This window comes from Siphateles boraxobius, unplaced genomic scaffold (genome assembly GCF_051911475.1).
Source record: "Siphateles boraxobius isolate OS27281-9 unplaced genomic scaffold, OSU_SipBor_1 2, whole genome shotgun sequence".
Classification (NCBI taxonomy): domain Eukaryota; kingdom Metazoa; phylum Chordata; class Actinopteri; order Cypriniformes; family Leuciscidae; genus Siphateles; species Siphateles boraxobius.
In genome coordinates, this window is record NW_027508810.1 from 1933954 (window position 1) to 1954537 (window position 20584).

Below are 20584 nucleotides of genomic sequence, written 5' to 3' on the forward strand. Positions count from 1 at the left end.
TCATTAAAAGTACATTTAAAAGTGTAAAAGCATCAACAAGGTTCTTTCAACAGACCATGAATAACCCCAAAAGTGTGAATCTTTCAACAGCAAAATCGGACGGTTAAATATCACTGTGGTAATCTGTATTATGTAACATACGTTGCTTTAATAAACTTATTATTCAGATATATGACAGATAATACATTTTATTTACCTGTGAAAACAAACCTGGAAAGAGATGATTTGGGGAGAAAAAAAAAGAGATTCTTCATGCATTCCAGTGAATTATTAATGGGATATATCGAAAATGAAATCGTTGAGAACAGACCACAAATGTGCAGTAGCTACATATGTTGACCTTTTTCATACTATTACAGCAGATTGCAAAAGGAAAAAAGAAAATAATCACGAAAAGAATGCAGCGACTAAAAATACTTCTTACCGTAGATATTCTTGTTATAACATGTCACGTTAAAATACCAAGTGTAACGTTATTCTCATGTTATTCTTAAATAAAACATGAAAGAAAACTGATAGCTTGACTGATAGATTGAGTCAAACTGACGGATCAGCTTTATTTTGAAAGGTCACCTTATGATTTGAAATGATTCGTTTCAGTCTTTTTGAATGGAAGTTCCCCAAACCGGAAGTGCCGCCCATAATTCGAAACGCAGTAAACTCGTCAGGAATAAGGTGGATAATTTCACATTTACCACAGCAAAAACTTATCCTAATGAATGCATTGCTATATTAACAAAAAAAGTTAGGCTAAATTAAATGAAAACAGTGTTGTGCTACTTTAAGAATTTTTCGATTAAATCAATATTGCTTCAATGTAATTATTCAAGTAAACAATCTGTAATCAAATTGAAAAATTTAAAACCACAGAGCAATGATACAGATTAAGTTAATAGTGTTTTTCAGGTTTCTAAGAGCAGTATCAAGTTAACAATTAGAAATTTGACTAGAAAATAAATCACAGAGTGTTGCTGTTTTTACTGTACTGATTCAAACAGTTTATACTACTGTAGAAAAATTGCTAATGTCATTTAAAAAAAAAAACCATTTTCTTATTAACTTTAAAGTCCTGGTGGTTTTAAAATCATTAGAAAACATAAAAAAAAAAAAAATTGGATGTTGTATTTTCTCTTCAGGTGGTGTGCAGAGGGTGGCAATCTGATTTGCTGTGACTACTGCAGCAATGCCTTCTGCAAAAAATGCATTTTACGCAACCTTGGACGAAAAGAGCTGTCTGAAATCATGAATGAAGAAAGCAAATGGCACTGCTTTGTGTGCATCCCAGAGCCACTGAAAGACTATGTTAAAACCTGTGAAAAAGTTTTGCTCAGTTTGGAATCTCGCTATAAAAAGCCCAGGGGAGAAAGTGACAAGACAAAGCGTGAAGACCGCAAACACAAGCATACCAAACGAGAAAAAACCGCAGTAAACGGACAGGATTATGCTTCAGACGGAGGGGGAACCGTAACCTTTTCTTGTAAGACGTTGAAGGTTCCCAAAGAGCTAGTCAAAAAGACCAAAAAACTGATCGAGACCACTAACGGTTTGAACCGTACTTTTGTGCAATTCCTCCAGCACACATCAAATGGCCCTGATGCTAAGGCGGTAAGTTATAGACACTTAAAGGCCTTCAAATCAGTTTTGGCTGATCTGAAAAAGGCTCATACAGCTCTTGAGGACTCGCTTGAAAAAGAATTTGAAGAGAAAGGCCTCAAGTTTCAGAATGGAGAGGAGCAAAGACCACCAGACAGTCAAACTGCAGGTAAAACAGTTGTTAACTCGCACCATGCTGACCCCACAACTGTCAGGGAGGATAGTTTGGATTGCCCTACTAAGGACTATAATCCTGTGGTAGAAGAGGAAAACCAACAGGACAGTAACTCAGCTGATGTTGAGATGAAGGAGAGCCTTCCACTCTCGCCAGAAGAAGCTCAGGACTGGTCTGATGAAGGAGCCCGATCTGAAGAAGGAGCCCGATCTGAAGAAGGAGCCCGATCTGAAGAAGGAGCCCGGTCTCAAGACAGAGCCCAGTCTGAAGAAAGTGCCCGGTCTGAAGACAGAGCCCGGTCTGAAGACAGAGCCCGGTCTGAAGAAAGAGCCCGGTCTGAAGAAAGAGCCCAGTCTGAAGACGGAGACCAGTCTGAAGACAGAGACCAGTCTGAAGAAAGAGACCGATCTGAAGAAAGAGCAGCTAAAGATCAGGAAATGGCAGATAATCCTGACTTTGAGGAAAGCTCTGTGCCAGCGGGTGAAGCGTCTCTGGATAAAGACATTGTGTCTATTCCACCGTCTGTCCCAGAGGAACTCTTTGAGATGGTCGAGAGTCTCGCTGTAAAGAAAGAAGATGATGCTGGCAACTCGACCGATTCCAGTGATGGGAAATCGACGTCCAACACTGAGGTTGTGGAATCCAATAAGAGCCTTACAAAACTGGGTAAAAAACTCGTCGTCAAACTAACACCCGTTCCTCTTAAAATTACCATAAAGCGAGATAAGAGCAGTGAACGCTCACCTTCAGAAGACATGGATGGAGAGACGTTACCAAAGGAGGGTCAAGATAGCCGACGCTCCCCCAGGATGAAGACCACACCCTTACGCAAGTCACCGGAGGCAAAGAGCAAACGTAAACCAAGGTCGTCAAAGGCAAAAGAAGAGCGCAGTGACCCAGTCGAGGAGCAGTGTGATTCAGACTCAGATGAAGTCCCTGAGGTCCTGCAGACGGCGGCTATGAAGGCGAGCTCTGATGAGAGTGAGACTGAAAACTGCGGGAAAGCTTCTGGAAAACGTACCAAGAAGAAGAAATTGGTTACTCGCTCAACTGCGAAAGGGAAGCCAAAGCGCAAACTCGATATGGGCTACTCGGATTCGGACCAGAGTGATAAGTCGTCAACAGCAAAAAAAAGAAGAACCAAAAAGAAGAAAGGCAGGGAATCGGACTCCTCAAACCACAACTCCGATCTTGAGAAGCAGATGAAAAACCTGGCCAAGATGGGTAGTGGGAAAAAAAAATCCAAAGGCGTCAAAAAGGAAGAGGAGGAATGCAGTAAAGAGGGCAAAAAAGTGCCTAAAAGGTCATTCGAGCGGAAACGAAGGTCTCAGAGAGAAAAGGCTAAAACCAAGGAAGAGTCTTCCTCCAGTGACGAAGAGGAGGAGGAGAAAGAGGAGGAGAAGCAGGCTGATAACTCGGGAGAAGACAGTGATCAGCAGAAGATTAAACCAATACTCGAGTCCGTTATGGCTAGTATTGATGGTTTCCATCAGTCATCAGGTCAGTCAACAAAATGGTTGAATTAAGCTACATTTTATGGCAGGAAGTATTCGCTTTTAAATTAGGAAAAATAAAATGGTACAAAAATGTTCTAAATTAACCACTTTCCCTTTATAATCAAAATGATTGATCTTGATTTTGAGAAACATGTCCTGCCAGATTTAGCGCCAGCTTTCAAACTAACTGGTGGACCACATAACAATTGTTAAATGTAAATTATATACATAAAACGGTAATGTCAATGTTAAAACTATGGCGTGCATAAAAATGGTAAATAACTCCGCACACTAAAGGGGCTTTTGTACTGGAGGAACGGTTTCATGGTTCCTATAACTTTTGGCAGAAGCGCCTGCTTTTTGGCGTGTTCACATCGCAGTTTTTCAGTTATAGGAACGCCTTTTGGGGACTAAATTACCTCCTACTTCGGGCCAGGGTCAAACTCAGCACAATAGGATCTACCAGTGACGTTTTAAATATATTAAGTCAGTGAAAGAGTGCAAGCATATTCGTCTAAAATAATTCTGTATCTTCAGAATCATGAATATTGTTATTCTGGTGTCTCTGTTGTCCTGTTCATTGGGTTTCCAGCACCAAGTCCAAGACTATTCATTTACACACCCAATGTAATATCAAATTTACCATATTAATCAACAGTACATTTTTGTTAACTTTTTATCATATGTCTTGGAGTATCGCAATAATATCGTATCGTGAGTTCAGTATTGTGATATGTATCGAATCGTGACATGAGGGTATTGTTTATTTAATAGAAGTTAATTGATAAATAAAATCTATTTATGACATTATTTTTGAAAGCACCCTCACTTTACATAATTTTTGTGCCTAAAACTCTTCTCAGTATTGTAGCTTTGCAGGAAGGTTTCTTCAAGCGTCTTGGAGACATTGCCATTAAAAAAATCACTTGTGACTTGTGTTTATTGAATTTCATGGCTTTTTCTTGTTTATCAAGGTGATGAAGTTGAATTAAAGGCTGAATCCTCCCAGGTGGTGGATGACGACGATGACCCTGAAAATAGGTATCATTTATACTTGCTGTGAATATTTTTTTTTTAGAGTTTCTGTCTGTTTAAACACTAACACTGTGGTTCTTAAAAATATCATCCAGTGAAAGTTATTAAAGTGCCTGTATAATGCTTTTTTGGATATGACCCTTCAATGTAGTGTGCTGTGCTATAATAGGTGTGTGTAAATGTAAAAGATCTGCAAAATTTCAACGATCAAAATGTTTCATGGTACACATGAAGTAAAAGTACACACAGATACTGTAAACTTTAACCTCCAGGTGCGTGTAATAATGGACAAAACGCATATCTCTGGTATTTTTGCTCTATTTGAGCTTGTTTGTGGTAAAATTGTAATATGACGACACATGCAAGTTTCGAACTATATAAAGCTACAGTACCAACTTTTGCCAACTTGGTGTTGAGTTATTTAAAAAAAATAAAATGTTTTTTAATTCCTGAAAAGTAACAGTTTTGGACATACAAGGTTTCTGCCCGACAGCAACGCCTCTACATTTCAAGACAGTAACTGTTGGACTTATTGTTAATATGCAGCAGTTTTTATCATTCCCTGGGGATCAAACCTGTGATCTTGATGTTTGTAGTTACTTTGATGCACATCATTCTGCATTTGATTAAGAAGATCAAATTGGTTACCTTAAAATCATTCTAGACTAGACATTCATAAGTTGTATTTTTATGGACTTTTGGCCTAATCTTGTTTCTATCTCTTCTAAAAGAATTGCCAAGAGGATGCTTTTGGCACAGATCAAAGCCAACTATTCATCTGGAGCTGATAGTTCATCGGATGATGAAAACGCAGACAAAGAGGATAAGGATTCACGAAAGAAAGGAAAAAATGGTGCAAAGGAGGAAGAAGAAAGCGGTGAGTTATGAATTAATTGAGATTTGAATGCAGTTTAAAGCGGTTGTGTTCTTGTCATGTATAATGCATTGATGTTCCGTGCAGAAAAAGAGGAAGAGGACGAAACTTCAGACTCGGGCTCAGATGTTGACGTGAAGAAAGGTGGACGCAGGCACCGTTTGCTGCGTAAGAAGTTGACTCTAAGTGAGGGTGACTCTGATGAAGAGACCCCAGTCAAAAAAAAGAAAGAAACCAAAAAGAGAGGCAGGCGAAAAGGTCAGTGTCGAGTCTAAACATAAGCCGGCACATGTGACTCCTCTGAAGTGTTGTTGAATGGTTTTATTGATGTGCGTTTGTGTAGTGGACAGTGACGATTCGGCAGACTCAGACTTTGAGCAGTCACTCTCGGGCTCCAGTGATGCGTCAGTGCTCAGTGAGGCTGTGAGTGAAGAAGAGGATGAAAACAAGAGCAATAAACGCAAAACACGGTAAGGATGGCAGCAGTTCTGTAGTTCCATGACACATTGGTTCGCAAGTTTGAGTCCCTGATCCACTATACAGTCCCATATTTAAGAACAAATGCAAAAATCATAAAGCAGCACAATCTGGATTTTAAATGGATGGGTCACCCAAAAATAAAAATTCTGTCATTTACTCTTCTATCATCATCATCATCATCTTACTTTAGTTGGGTAACCAAACAGTTGACGGCAGCCATTGACTTCCATAATATTTATACACTCTTCAAAATGTCGTCTACTGTGTTCAGTAGAAGAAAGAAATTCAGTTTGGAACAACTTAAGTGAGAGTAAATGATGACCGAATTTTCATTTTTGGCTGAACTATCCCCTTAATGTCAGTCACTTGACCCCAATGCAGCTGAAACAAAGAGCAACTCAGTATTTCTGCTATCCAGGCAGAGCATCACGAGGGAAACGCTCCCCTTTTGACAACATTGATGTGTCACAGTCAGTCAGTCAGTGGAGAAGACTTACAACCCAGACCAAGATACAATCACTGAATGCATTTATAATGGTGTATAGTTAGGACTATGCTAAAATAAATACCTGCTCATTGTGGATGTAAAATTCTACTAACACATTTCCATCTAAATCGTTTGTTTCTCTTAGTGGTGCAGTGTTGTTGTGGAAAGCACTCTATTACGATGGTCAAATTTAGACATTCTACTAGTGTTGGTATTTCGAAATGCATTGATACTGAAATATCTTAAATGGTTCCAATGCTCTGTTTCTTTCGATAAACCGCTACCAGCGTTCTCACTCTCTCTTCCCCTCTTCCTCTCACTTACTCGTCTCATTCACTCCGGTTAAATAGTGCTTGTATTGCGCATAATTTTACTCGTTCCCGCAAGTTGTGCGCTCACACCAAAAGCTGGTTCGCCACTGATCTATAGTTTTAAGTGGCGCTCTCATACAGCTGCCTCTCTAACAGCTCGCAAGTACCAAAGAGACTTCTTTTTCATGACTTATTGTGCTTAAATTGTCAAATACATAAAAAAAAGTCAAATGCCCGTCTTCCCGAGTATTCAGGTAAATAGTCAGTATTGGAACATAATTGTAAATAGTTTAGAGAAAAGGCATGTTGTGTACATTGTATCTGTGCATAAGCGTAATATTCCTGCTGCTGAATAACTTTAAGCGTTAATCTGTATTTAATTTTTACAATGAAAACCATCCAGTGTTTTTTTACATTCGATTACTTTCATTTCTCTAGTATTTCTTACCTGAATATAATGTTGAAACACCTGAAGCCGTGTTTATTTCATTTGTCTCTATTCTGTTGTATTTATTTTTGCTATCATTTGCAATTTGTTTTTGTTCTTATTTTATATTAATATAAAATTTAATAACAATTTTATAAAATATAAAAATAATAATAACAACATAAAATATAAAATAATAATATAACATTTATAATAATATAAAATATAATTTAATTCTCATTGTTTTAAAATAATATAAAATATTTGACAAGGCTGTTTACTTGTCTTTTTAATTTGTAAATGTAAGCTTTTACTACAAAATTACCCAAATTATCAAAAAATTATGAGACGATAAAAATTATCTGTATGGGCGGTGTATGTGAATCATATTAGAATGATTTCTGAAGGATCATGTGACACTGAAGACTGGATTAATGACGCTGAAAATCCAACTTTGATCACAGGAATAAATTATATTTAACATATATTCACATAGAATACAGATATATTAAATTGTAATAATTTTTCCCAATATTTCTATTTTTACCTTGTTTTTGATCCAATAATTGCAGCCTTGGTCAGCAGAAGAGACTTCTTTCAAAAACATTATTAAAAAGTTTTATTGACCCCAAACCTTTAATGGTAATGTATGTTTTAAGTGTCTAGTCTCAAATCAAATGTGCTAATAAAATATTGTCTTTCTGGACCTATTCTCCTTTCTTAAAATCTTCTGCTTAATTATTATGGATTAGTAATAATCATGTTTTATTCATGCATATTTTAGGACAAATGAATATATTACTGTTCGCTGAGGTAAACAAAACTTACCAAACATGTCTTGGTAAAACTTGTAGATCGTCCAAGAAAGCAGGCAAAGACGGTGAGAGAAGTTACCAGAAAGAAAAGAAAAAACGACGTCGCATTAAGGTTCAAGACTCCTCATCAAGTGCCAAGGTGCCAAATATTACACATCTATTTCAGCACGATGAGTAAAGAAACTGCTGATGTGTTTATGTGAAGTATGTTTGGTTTTTCTGCTCTACAGAGTGGAGAGGAAGGGGATGCAGATGGGGATGGTGATGAGGAAGGGGATGACAAAGGAACACCCAAAAATCGCAAGAAGATCCGCAAGATCATTAAAGACGACCTTCTGCGGACAGAGACGCGAGATGCCCTGAAGGAGGAAGAGGAGAGGAGGAAACGCATTGCTGAGAGGGAGCGCTTGAGGGAGAAGCTACGAGAGGTACAAATCTAAGATGCAAATATTTAGGGCTCAGAACCTTTTCCTCTGTTTTCATCTTGTACAGAAAAACTCAAAGCTGGGGCTCTTTGGTTTCAGACTATCGTGGTGGAGGAGTCGTCGCAGATCGCGTGTCCCATCACCACAAAACTGGTGCTCGATGAGGACGAGGAGACCAAGGAGCCGCTAGTGCAGGTTCACAGGAACCTGGTGACCAAACTCAAGCCCCATCAGGTGGATGGTGAGTTAAGGCTGGTTTATACTTCTGCGTTGGACCTACGCCGGAGCCTCTACACCAGGGGTGTCAAACTCAGTTCCTGGAGGGCCACAACCCTGCAGAGTTTAGCTTCAACCCTAATTAAACACACCTGATCCAGCTAATCAAGGTCTTCAGGATTACTAGAAACTTCCAGGCAGTTGTTTTTGGAGCTGGGTGCAGATAAACTCTGCAGGACAGTGGCCCTCCATGAACTGAGTTTGACACCTCTGCTCTACACTGTAGGCTACGTGTTGGTTTTCATATCTACTTCTGCGTCGTAGTCCACGTTGACGCCCAATTACAAATGCAGAGGGAGCGTGTGAAACCAGAGGGAGGGGTTCTATCAGACCAATCACAGCGCTTGTGTCCGCGTAGAATTGACGCATTGTTACATTTTTGGAGAGGTGCACGACAGGGTACGTCGAAGGGTACGCGCGCTACGCACAGCCTACGACGTAGCTACGGCGGGAGTTCGACGCAGAAGTATAAATTGGGCTTTATGGCAACTTTTTAGCATTTCTAGTATGTCCCTGACATAAATCAAAGTCATCACAAATAAAGATTTACCCTATTTCTTTCTTAATAAATGTTACATTTTTTAACAAGAAAATAAATTTATCCATCTCTAAAACAGTTTTTTTGTTTGTTTGTTTTTAAACCAAGGCTGCAATGGGCCAAAAAAATGATATACCAAAAAGTCACAAAATAAATAAAATAAATCTTTACCCAGAAATGCTTCATGTTTCAGAAGTTAAATGTCAACTAGTAATTTTTATTTCATTTAATTTCATTTTACTTATTTAATTTTTTTGGAGTGGAAAAAAAAAGTAGCAATCCGTGCACCAAACAAGTTCAAACAAGCCTAAGATCTGTTGAGAAACAGTTTTAATGAAGATTCAGCAAAGTACAAACGTGCTCTAACAAAAAAAGTGGGAAAAAAAGAAACCACAAACATTTCAGTCCATCTTGGACTTTCTTCAGTGCTTTTCAATTTAAATAAACTGCATACATAGTTCAAGGCACTAATTGGAGATGCCAGATAATTGACCAAATGAGTAAGATACAATGAGTGAATAATCGCACACGGGTGGAGGAATCCATTATTCATGATACAGCAACAAACCACAATAGAGGGATTGTAAAGACATCTATTTTCTCGTTAACACTTTACAATAAGGGTTTCATTAGTTAACATAAACTAAGAATGAACAATATTTCTACAGCATTTATTAATCTTAGTTTGTTCATTTTAGCATTTACTAATACCTTATTAAAATCAAAAGTTGTATTTGTTAACATCAGTAACATCAAACTAACATGAACAAACAATGAACAGCTGTATTTTTATTGACTAACATTAATAAAGATTAACAAATAGTTTAACAAATGTATTGCTCATTGTTAGTTCATATTAGTTATTACATTAATATTAACAAATGAGACTTTATTATGAAGTGTTACCATTTTCTCAATGGACCTCCACCTTATATCCACCTTATTCTCAACGTAAGAGCTGCACAGGCGTTTTAACTTAAATGTGCCGATGCCTCCGGTCTCATCTGAAGAGTTATTTTTGCTGTAGAAGAACAGTCCTTATTTTGCTTGATATTGCAAACTTTTATTTAGCATATTATTTTAATTTGTTTTAGAGATCATAAACGCTGGTTTATAGCACTTTTTTAACTGCGTTCTGTTATTCTTCACGTTATTTGCCTTTAGCGGCAAATTAATCGAATGAGTCTCTGCACATTCACAGAAAACAGCTTTCTTCTGCATAGCTAATTGGTGCAGGACTTGTTCGTATTTAATTAGTTTTAGTCCATCATAGTGTCCTTTTCTAAGTGGAGGACAGGGAAAAACACGTGATGTCTTGCTTGTTCTGTTTGCAGGTGTGCAGTTTATGTGGGACTGCTGCTGTGAGTCGGTGAAGAAAGTAGAGAAGTCTTCTGGCTCAGGCTGTATTCTGGCCCACTGCATGGGTCTGGGCAAAACCCTCCAGGTAATTGTGTTTTTATTTATTTATTTGCTAACACTTTACAATAAGGTTCATTAGTTAACATTAACTAATATTGAACTGCACTTGTACAGCATTTTTTAATCTTTGTTAATGTTAGTTTCAACATTTACTAATACATTTACTAAAATCTTGTTAACATTAGTTAATGCACTGTGAACTAACATGAACAAACAATGAACAGCTGTATTTTTATTAACTAACATTAACAAAAACAGTAACAAATGTATTCCTTATGGTTAGTTAATACATTGACCTAATGTTTAATAATTGAACTTTGTTTTGAAGTGTTACCATTTATTTGTATACCATCTTGTTATAATACCATGCTATGACCAGCTTTAAATGATAGTTTTTGTGGTTATGCTGTGTCTGGGCCGCTAGTGACTGCTGTTCTCTCGGCGTCCTGCAGGTGGTGACGTTTCTCCACACTCTTCTGTTGTGTGAGAAGCTGAACTTCTCCACAGCTCTGGTGGTGTGTCCTCTCAACACTGTGCTCAACTGGCTCAACGAGTTTGAGAAGTGGCAAGAAGGCCTGAAGGACGAGGAGAGTTTAGAGGTAGAGATTTGGTATTGTATCATGTAGATCTTCCCATTACTCTTTACCGTTATTTGTTAATCCCACGGGTCCATTTGAAACTCCACACAGAGTATGTTGAAGTATTGTATGATGAATGTTACGAATAAATATAAATTAAAATTTAAGCGGCCATATTGTAAGTAATATGTGGACTTTAAAGAAGTGTAAAAAAAACGAGACGAGACTCGCACGGACGAGTGACGCATGTATGCCCATTTCCCGTGAAAACCATCCCATCTGGTCTAAAATATAAATGCTTATAATAGGCTTACCATAGTGAATCAGGGTAAGACAAAAACACATTTTGGAAGAAGAATTGGTTATGTATTGACTCTTGTAATTTGAACAAAAAAGCTTCATAGTCATGGTTCCCATGGATCCTTGAAATCCTTGATTGTTTGTGAATCTGAAAAATAAAATAAAAATCAAGGCCCTGGAAAGTTTTTGAAAATAAACACACATGGATACAGGTCCTTGAAAGTGCTTGAATTTATTTGCTTAGAAGTTTTCTGGAAACAATTCCATATTATTCCCTCCGATCCGCTAATGTGTTATTTCGCCAACACTTCATGGCCTATGCATACTAGCTTGTTAGTTTACGTTAGTTACGCGCATTTACGCTAGGGGTGGGAATCTCTAGGCACCTCACGATTCGATTCGATTACGATGCAGAGGCCTGCGATTCGATTCTAAAGCGATTATCTGAATTTTTGTGTCTGTGTGAATATAAATACTTTGCTTTAAAAGTACAAAGTAATGCCCCATAAAGAATTAACGTACAATATATTTTATTAACATTGCAAAGAACAAACAGGAAAATAAATGTGTGCCTGAACTAGCAGCATACTTGTAGTAAATTAATAATATAACAACAACAGGTGTTCTGACGATTCATGCTACTATGAGATGTGCTACTTACTGGTTATGCGCATGTACAGACTCATTTTTCTTTTGCTTACCATGCCCATAAATCTATGCATCCTTGCTGTGGAGACTTGTAGGAAACTTTGACAGGTCAAAGATGAATATTTGATGATAATTTTTACTTTTCACACCGTTTTAAAAATAAAAACAGTACATTATACTGTACTCTTAACTTCGAATTTTATTATAATTTTATTTCATATAATAATATCATTTTTACTTGTTATATCAAATGTGATAATTGCTAGTTCATTTAAAATATCAAAATATGCCCCCCATACACTTACCCTGATTAAAATGAAATAACGATGTTATAATATTGTGAGATTTACACCATTATGGAAACAATAGAGAATGAATCAACATTATCTTTGATCGATTCGCGCATGGGTAGCATTATTCGACAAGGCAGCAGAAATCATCTGAACACCGCTACAGCCCAGAGCCATGAGAGAAACGGCTCTGGTACAGCCGAGTGTTTTTCCTCCTCTGGGTGGAAACGTGTCATATGGCTTCTCATATTTGTCGTGTTGCCGAAATATTTTAGTTTTATTCTACAAAGTTTACAACTAGTGTGGCTCTTGTCCAGCTCCTTTCCCCCTTCAACTTCATAGAAGCCAAAATATTTCCACACGTCAGCTTTTAACGAGGAGGGTGTTTGGATTTTGCGCTCAGCCATCGCGTCTCTGTTATGTGCACACGCCACAGACAGACGGTCCGGGCACTGCACTTCCGCGCTGCAGAGTTCCGTCTTTTGTGTTCCGTCAATATTACGTCATTATAAATAGGCTACAAATAAATAAATAAATACAAATTTTTTTTTGGGAAAATCGATTTTTGACATTTGTGAATCGATTCAGAATCGTCCACGTCCGCATCGTGATGCATCTAAGAATCGATTTTTTCCCCCACCCCTAATTTACGTGTTGCGTTAAGTGTTTCCCTGCGTGAGGTACTTTGTGTTGTACGTTGCCATGACGTTCACGCACGCACAAAACTACTACGATGGTACCTCAAATTTTCTTGGTTTCATGCAAAAGTTAATAAAAGTTAATATAAGATAATTTTAGAATACATTATAAGATGTACCGAATATTCTTCCATTTTATGCAAAACAGAAATACGACAAATAGAATATCAGTTCTCTGTCATATAGCCAAAAAAAAGTTTTTTTGCGTAGTTGTGTTTGACACATGAAAACTGTTACACGGTGAAAACTTGCTCTCACTTGTAATGTGTCCCCACATTGAGTCCTTGAATTTGAGAGTATTGGACCTGGAAACTCCTTGAATTTGAGAGTATTGGACCTGGAAAGTCCTTGAATTTGAAGTTAAACAAGGTGTGGGAACCCTGCATAGTGTACCTTTTAACCATTGCAAGGGTTGATAGATTTAACATTGGACAAGGGGCAGAAAATGTGAGTCCTGAATCACTGTTTCAAAGATCACTAAAACGAAGCACATTCCTTTACAATATTGACTTTTAATCTCACCATATGTCGGTGTCTTTTTCCTCTGTTTCAGGTGACAGAGCTGGCCACAGTGAAGAGACCTCAGGAGAGAGCATATGCTTTACAGCGCTGGCAGGAAGACGGCGGCGTCATGATCATAGGATACGAGATGTACCGCAACCTCACGCAAGGGCGCAACATCAAGAGCAAGAAGCTGAAAGAAACCTTCCAGAAAACTCTAGTTGATCCAGGTGAAGTGACTGCATTAGCAAAGACAACGCACATGATTATGATAAAACTGTAAATATCAGCTAGTAAAAATGTTCAAATAGGGATTTGCAGTCCTGGAAATAACATTGAAGTTATTAAAACTGACATGCTGCTGTTAAATGTTTAATTTACTATAAAGTTTTCTTTGTTTTGATGACTAGGTCCGGATTTTGTCATCTGTGATGAGGGTCACATCCTGAAGAACGAAGCGTCTGCCGTCTCCAAAGCCATGAACTCCATCAAGACCCGTCGGCGGGTGGTGCTGACGGGAACGCCACTGCAGAACAACCTTATCGAGTGTAAGTCACGCTTTTTGCATGTGCTTAAGGGTGCGATGGTGAAATGGCGGTTCAGTACATACCCTTGATTTGAAGTCACAATTCGGCATGTTTTCAGTACAGCAGTTTTTTTTAAAAACTTTTTATTAAACAGTGATTTACTGAACAAACTATGGTCCTGTCTTTACATAAAAATGTCAGTCAATACTGCTGCAACACTCTTCGTACTGTAGTGCTGTTGTAAATGGCGGAAGTGCTTCCACTTTTGGATGCAAAATGTGTGTATTAGTCTGAATTATTGCACTCCCATCTATTTGGCATGCATGCGTGATCCAGTGATCATTCAGTGAAGTCTGGTGAAAAATTTCTAACGTTTACAGATAAGGATTGTAAATGTAATGCACTGAAGAAAACAAGTCTCCACTGCATTAACCGGCACACACATCTTGCATGAGGGACAAGCCGCTTTAAACTGTAGGCTGAATTTGATATATAATGTATGAATTTGAATATAATTAAGGACAACTCTGATCATTAACTTTTCTCACAGGAGCTCACTCTGCTGCAAACGCATCTGAAAAATAACAAAAGACACAAAGTTTATCAATATCCTATATACACTATCGTTCCATTATAAGAGAGAAACAGAGTTTCAAATGACGTTCAACGGACACAGAAGTTAAAACAATGCTGTATTCGTATGGTACACGTGCCGAACCTGAAAGGGCCATACCGAAAATTTGACACTTTTATTTTATTTAACGTGGTCATCAGCCAATGCCTTTATCTCAAAATTTACAAATATCAGCTAACATATTGGTAGATCATTAGTCATTCATTAATAGCTTATAGATTGAGCTTCCAAATGGCCCTAAAAGTTCAGTGCTCCTTGACACCCAGAAATTGTGTTGCAACGAGCCAATCAGATTGGAGCCGGTGATTTCAGTACTTGAGTGTGATTTATGCCTCATAGTCAGTGGGCGGTTCATGGTTGTGCCATTTGAGGTGAAAAGTATGTCGTTCTGAATTTGAAAAAGGAGTTTTTTTTCCCCCAGATCACTGTATGGTGACCTTCATTAAGGAGAACCTGCTGGGATCAGTGAAAGAGTTCAGAAATCGCTTCATCAACCCCATCCAGAACGGCCAGTGTGCCGACTCCACGCTTGTTGATGTCCGTGTTATGAAGAAACGAGCGCACATCCTCTACGAGATGCTGGCGGGATGTGTCCAAGTAAGCCAAATCACCACAGCCAATGAGGGCTTGAATATTGTGCTTTTATTTATCTTAAATCATGGTTTTACACAATACCTGTCTATAAATGGTGACTGAAATATTCAGTGCTTGTTTATGATGAGCAGACTTTTAAAAATCTGTTCTTGTCACACAGAGAAGAGATTACACTGCCCTTACAAAATTCCTCCCACCGAAACACGAGTATGTGTTGGAGATCCGGTTAACACCCATCCAGTGCAAGCTTTATCGGTACTATCTGGATCACTTTACAGGTAAGATTCTACGTCATTCTGTTTAATGCATGTTTGGTTGTTAAAAGCCACTTGAATTAAAAATGTTCCCTATTTATTATAATAAATGTCTCTGCATTCGTCAGTGTAAATATTCATAATCTTTTATCATCATGAAATGATTTTCCCACCTCTGAAATGACGTTTCTGCTGGCATGACAGACCACGTGAACATGAAGAAAAAATGAATATTCAGCAGGAAACGGATGTAGGGCTGAGACAGTTTCTCTCAAAAATGTTACATTACGAAAGTTAAATGCGTTTTCGTGTTAAGTTTTAATCAAGTCAATTGTGTGATCCACATCATAAAGTCTCTCAGCTTAAACCCTGAATCTCCTGAGGTGAAACCAGCTTTTCCCCACCGGCACTTCTTTTTTCAGTGAAGTGGTTTCGTGGTGTTCTAGTTCAGGCCTCGATTGTTCTGAAGCAGCTCTGCATCTGGGAGAGAGAGAAAGGCAGCTGGCACCAGGCCGTGAGGCTATCTGAACAAATTCCCACGTCCTTATCTAATGAAGAGCTTGGGGAGAGTTTCCCAGCCGGAGGCTCATTAGTCCGGCTTTGCTCCTGCGCTGCTGTTGTGACTGTGGGTGCAGACCCCCAGAGACCACCAACCAGACACCGTCTTTCCCTTAATGCTTGTGCTTTTGTCCCGGTGGCCTGCTTTACCCAAACCCTGATCCAATTTCATGCTGCATTTAGGTGAACTCGCATTCAGCGTTTTACACTCACTAGTGTTCACAACACTACAGTCTGTCAAAGTTTTTGCTAAAATACAGTCTTCTATCTCAGATTTGGCAGCAATGACTGCTCTGGCCCTGTGTCTGCCTGGTATTGGGATGCAAACATGAGAAATAAGAAAATAAGTGCTAGATTGTTAATTATATATCATTTGTCTTAAAAAACAAAAACATAATTCAACACAATTAGAGCCCTATAAATTAAGTTTTTTTCCCTTTACATTTTGTCCGGACTCCCCCCATTTTACTCTTCTGGATTCTGTTTGAATGGTTACATTTAAATTTTATTAAGCAAAAATCATATCTAATTAATTGAAATATAAAGCTTATACAATTAAGTTTTTAGGGCTCTATAAAATCTGTTTTATTTTTTCTGTATTCAATTTTAATGGTTTCATTAAATACTAACAATCAAAAAGCATATCTAGGCAATTGAATTTTTATTGACATTTTTGTTGTTTTATTATTATTATTATTATTATTATTACTTTTAGAAGTATATTTTACTTTGCAGAGTTAATGAACACCAGTAAACTGAAACGCTTTGCTAGCTTTTAGGTTAATTAAATCAACCGAACACATCCTACATGAGAATTATGGAATATGTATACGCAGGCAAAAATGCACTGCACAAAATGACTCAAATGCACAAGTGAATTTGTGCTTGTCAGAATGTGTATCTCCTGTTGTGGATGCGCTCTTCCTTTAACAACACACTAAAATATGGGCAAAGAATTCATCATTATAATTTGATGAATTAGACAGATTGGTGCTGCACCTCTTGCACCTTACAGTGATGCCTGGAATCACCATGATGATGAAAATACAGTAGTGTATGCTTTCAAAGCCATTGCTTCAAATTAGTTCTTAGTTCTCCGGCCTGGACGGCATGCTGTCCTAACGGTAACCGATCAGATCTCAAAGTGCTGCTATGACCAATCAGGAAAAAGAAAAATAGATTTTCATTTTCATGAAGGATCATCACTGGTACTCGTGCTCGTCCCTAGAACACAGGCTTCAGGCGCTGTGCAATATACAGTATGCTAGTGTTTGTTTTTGAACATAGCAGTCATTTGTTTGGCAAATCCGCTTGGTGAATTGCAGAAATGACACACAGCGTTTTTAAGACTTTTGTAGCAAAGTCTTTCTTGCAAAGACTATTTTGGCTTTGTTTTTTGTAAGTATCAGTGTGAAAACAGGCAGCATGAGCCTCTCACAGTCCTAAGAGCTTGTTTACCTGCTCAGTTAATCCTCCGGGCTAATCTGAATGCAGGATTTGGGGTGCTCTGGCATGCTGGGATAGAGACTGCGGGCACTAAACGTCTAAACCCTGTCAACAGGTGTCGGTTCTGCCTTGGAGAGTGGAAGAGGTCGTGCGGGAACCAAACTCTTCCAGGATTTCCAAATGCTCAGCAGAATCTGGACCCATCCGTGGTGCCTCCAGCTGGACTATATCAGTAAAGAAAACAAGGTGAGGGAATAAAGACAAGCGGACTGCAGACTTCTCTGGAAACACATCCTTAGGGAATTTACTTAAGGGAGAACTTTCCCTAATATCATCGCTTTCTGTGCACATGTAGGACTCCAGACCCAAAAAAATTACTAGGGAGTCACATGATGTTCTTTTTTCTCTCTCATGTGGCACAGATCTGATATGACCCACGAACGTTTAAGCAAGACAAAAGCACAAGCACATTCTGTGATCGATTTCAGGCCTCATTCACATTAAATAAATCTGATATAAATCGGATGCATGGATTTGCGTCTGCCATGTGAGTGGACATATCGGATAGTCCCGTCAGTGCGAGTCATATGTCACGAAGGTGGCGAATCACAATTGACGTCTTTTTAATGCCCAGGCTGCAACATTGGCTTTCCTCTTCTTCTTTTTTTTTCTCTCTCTCTCCGCCAATGTTTTGCTGAACTTTAAACTCCCAGGTTTATTGTGCTAAGCCATATAAAAATATTAAATCCATTAGTTTTACAGCATTTAAAGGGATAGCTCCCCCAAAAATGCTAATTCTGTCATCAGTTACTCAATCTCATTCCATAAGAGTTGGGGTTAATCTTTGAAACATAACTTAAGATATTTACAGTATCAGTTTTATTTTTATTTTTATGAAACCTGGACTGTTTCTGTCCCGCCATTGAAAGTCCAAATAACCAAAACATGGAAGATCCAAAAAGGTCATAAAGGTGTTTAAAAATGAATTCATATGAGTGGTTTAATCCAAGTCTTACGGAGAGACACAATCACTTTATATGATGAACAGATTTAATCAGGCTTTTGTTTACATAAACAAGGATTAACACGCATACATATAGCACATCAAGTATGATGAACACTAGGGCTGGGTAAAAAATATCGATTTCTCGATTTTAATCGATTCTCATTTTTACGAACCAATATCGATTCTTAAATCCCAAGAATCGATTAGTCATCCTGTTTTCCGTTGATGAATGAATGAAACATAGCACACATCCTATCCAATAAACGTAATAATCTTTGTGCTTTGTTACTATTGATATGGAACAAAGTCTCAGATTTCAAATTATGTCCTTACGAAATTCCAAAACATAACCGTTTTGGCGCTCTGGCGCGCGCAGCTCAGCTCAAGAGAATCAGCAGCGCCGAGCACACATGATCTTCTCTTCCGCCTTAATATTACCAGTAACAGCGTGACATAAACAAGAATGAGCATCTGAAAGTGTGTTAAAAGATAGAGTACAACTTATCGAAATCCTTATAGTTACATGGAATCGCTCAATCAGTGTTTCAAACGTGGAAAGACATCAGTGAAAAGCAAGTATAGGCTACAATGTCATGAAACGTCACATCACATTTACCTCAAAACCATACCCAGTGACCGGCATGAACTCGTTAGTCAGCTAGAAAAAGTAACTCTAGAGAGGAGCATTTTGCTACATAAGTGCACCTGCACCATAATACATATTCATTATAATTGTTTTATGTTCTTCAATATTTAATGCATGTCTGAATAAATCTGGCAAGTTTTTATGTCAGCCACCATTTAAATGTTTATATTTCATATAACTTTATTATTAGAAAAATAAATAAAAGAGTAATTTAAGTGTTTGTATACAAATCAGTAAATCTTTACCTTCAATATTAGGCTATACTAGGCTAATGTAACAATTTTAATGATACAACTGACTCCCATAGTTTACAGCATTGGTTAAGAGATTTGTTTTCCTTGAGAAAATTTGCCATGTATTGTACCTGATATCCAAAATAATCAATATTGAATTGAATCGAATCGGAATCGAAATCGAATCGAATTGCAAGCTTGTGAATCGAAATCGAATCGAATTGTGAAATTTGTGTCAATACCCAGCCCTAATGAACACCGAAGCTCAAACTTGCGTGTGTTGCGCGAGAACCAGTTATGTTTCTTCTGATGCGCAATAACATCAATGTTTACCATATGTGAACTGCACTGTGTGTTAATATGTAAATAAAAGACTAAACTACATCTGTTCATCATATTAAATGATCATATCGCTTCAAGACTTGGATTAAACTGCTTGATTTATGTGGATTCATTTCAACACTTTTTGGATTCTCTAAGCTTTGGTTACTTGGACTTTCAGTGGAGGGACAGAAATCTCTCAGGTTTCATTAATATGTGTTTCGAAAATGAACAAAAATCGTATGAGTTGGAATGACATGATGATGAGTAAATGTTGACACGTTTTATTTTTTATTAACTACTCCTTTATCTCTTTACTGCTTTTTCCCCCTCCATACCAACAGGGATACTTCGACGAGGACAGTATGGAGGAGTTCATAGCCTCGGAGACAGAGGAGTCCTCCATGAGTTTGACCTCTGAAGACGAGAAGCCCAAAAGGTTTGAAATGAGCCCTTACTCTTCCTTAGCAATTGTCCTGTTTCCTATCTCTATTATGACTGATTTGGTTTCCTAAACCCCCATACAGAAAGAAGAAAAGAGGCAAAGGAAAAGACAAAGGCTCAGATAAGTCTGACAGTGATGACCTGGAAGTGATTAAGGAGTGGAACACCAGCTCTCGTGGAGGAAACCCTGAGAGCAGGAACCGAGCAGAGCCTGTGGAGGAGGGTATGGCGGACATCATCACATCCTCGGATAGGAGTTCAGGTCCTTGCAGGCCGAGTCCGAAATTTTCGTATTCGTCATTCGGTGGCTCTGAATTGTCAAAACGGCATTCAAACTGTTTGCTACGGATGCTAAAAGCGCAGAAAATGAGCTAAATTTTTTATGACGGACGAAAGTTTCGGAGGCGGTGTGTAAACGCGAGGTCGTATTTATTTTTTTAACGTGCAAAAATTTTAGACGTGAATTTCGGACTCCGTGTGCAAGGATCTTTAGGCAGTGTTATTATTACTAATAGTGGTTGATTGACTTTATCATTGGCTACGTTTACATGCAAC

General features: G+C 38.1%; 1 protein-coding gene across 2 annotated transcripts in view; it reads left to right on the forward strand.

The window, feature by feature from the left end:
* atrx (ATRX chromatin remodeler) overlaps positions 1 to 20584 on the forward strand; it is a 56748-nt gene that overhangs the window by 11805 nt on the left and 24359 nt on the right. For both annotated transcript variants that reach the window (XM_077235634.1, XM_077235635.1), the window contains exons 9-25: positions 1137 to 3268; positions 4239 to 4305; positions 5031 to 5176; positions 5261 to 5431; positions 5517 to 5643; positions 7733 to 7832; positions 7924 to 8121; positions 8218 to 8359; positions 10267 to 10376; positions 10804 to 10950; positions 13419 to 13596; positions 13777 to 13914; positions 14949 to 15124; positions 15282 to 15399; positions 17495 to 17625; positions 19930 to 20024; positions 20113 to 20252. In XM_077235634.1, coding sequence (XP_077091749.1) covers positions 1137 to 3268; positions 4239 to 4305; positions 5031 to 5176; positions 5261 to 5431; positions 5517 to 5643; positions 7733 to 7832; positions 7924 to 8121; positions 8218 to 8359; positions 10267 to 10376; positions 10804 to 10950; positions 13419 to 13596; positions 13777 to 13914; positions 14949 to 15124; positions 15282 to 15399; positions 17495 to 17625; positions 19930 to 20024; positions 20113 to 20252 — 4316 coding nt within the window. The remainder of the gene's footprint in view (positions 1 to 1136; positions 3269 to 4238; positions 4306 to 5030; positions 5177 to 5260; positions 5432 to 5516; positions 5644 to 7732; positions 7833 to 7923; positions 8122 to 8217; positions 8360 to 10266; positions 10377 to 10803; positions 10951 to 13418; positions 13597 to 13776; positions 13915 to 14948; positions 15125 to 15281; positions 15400 to 17494; positions 17626 to 19929; positions 20025 to 20112; positions 20253 to 20584) is intronic.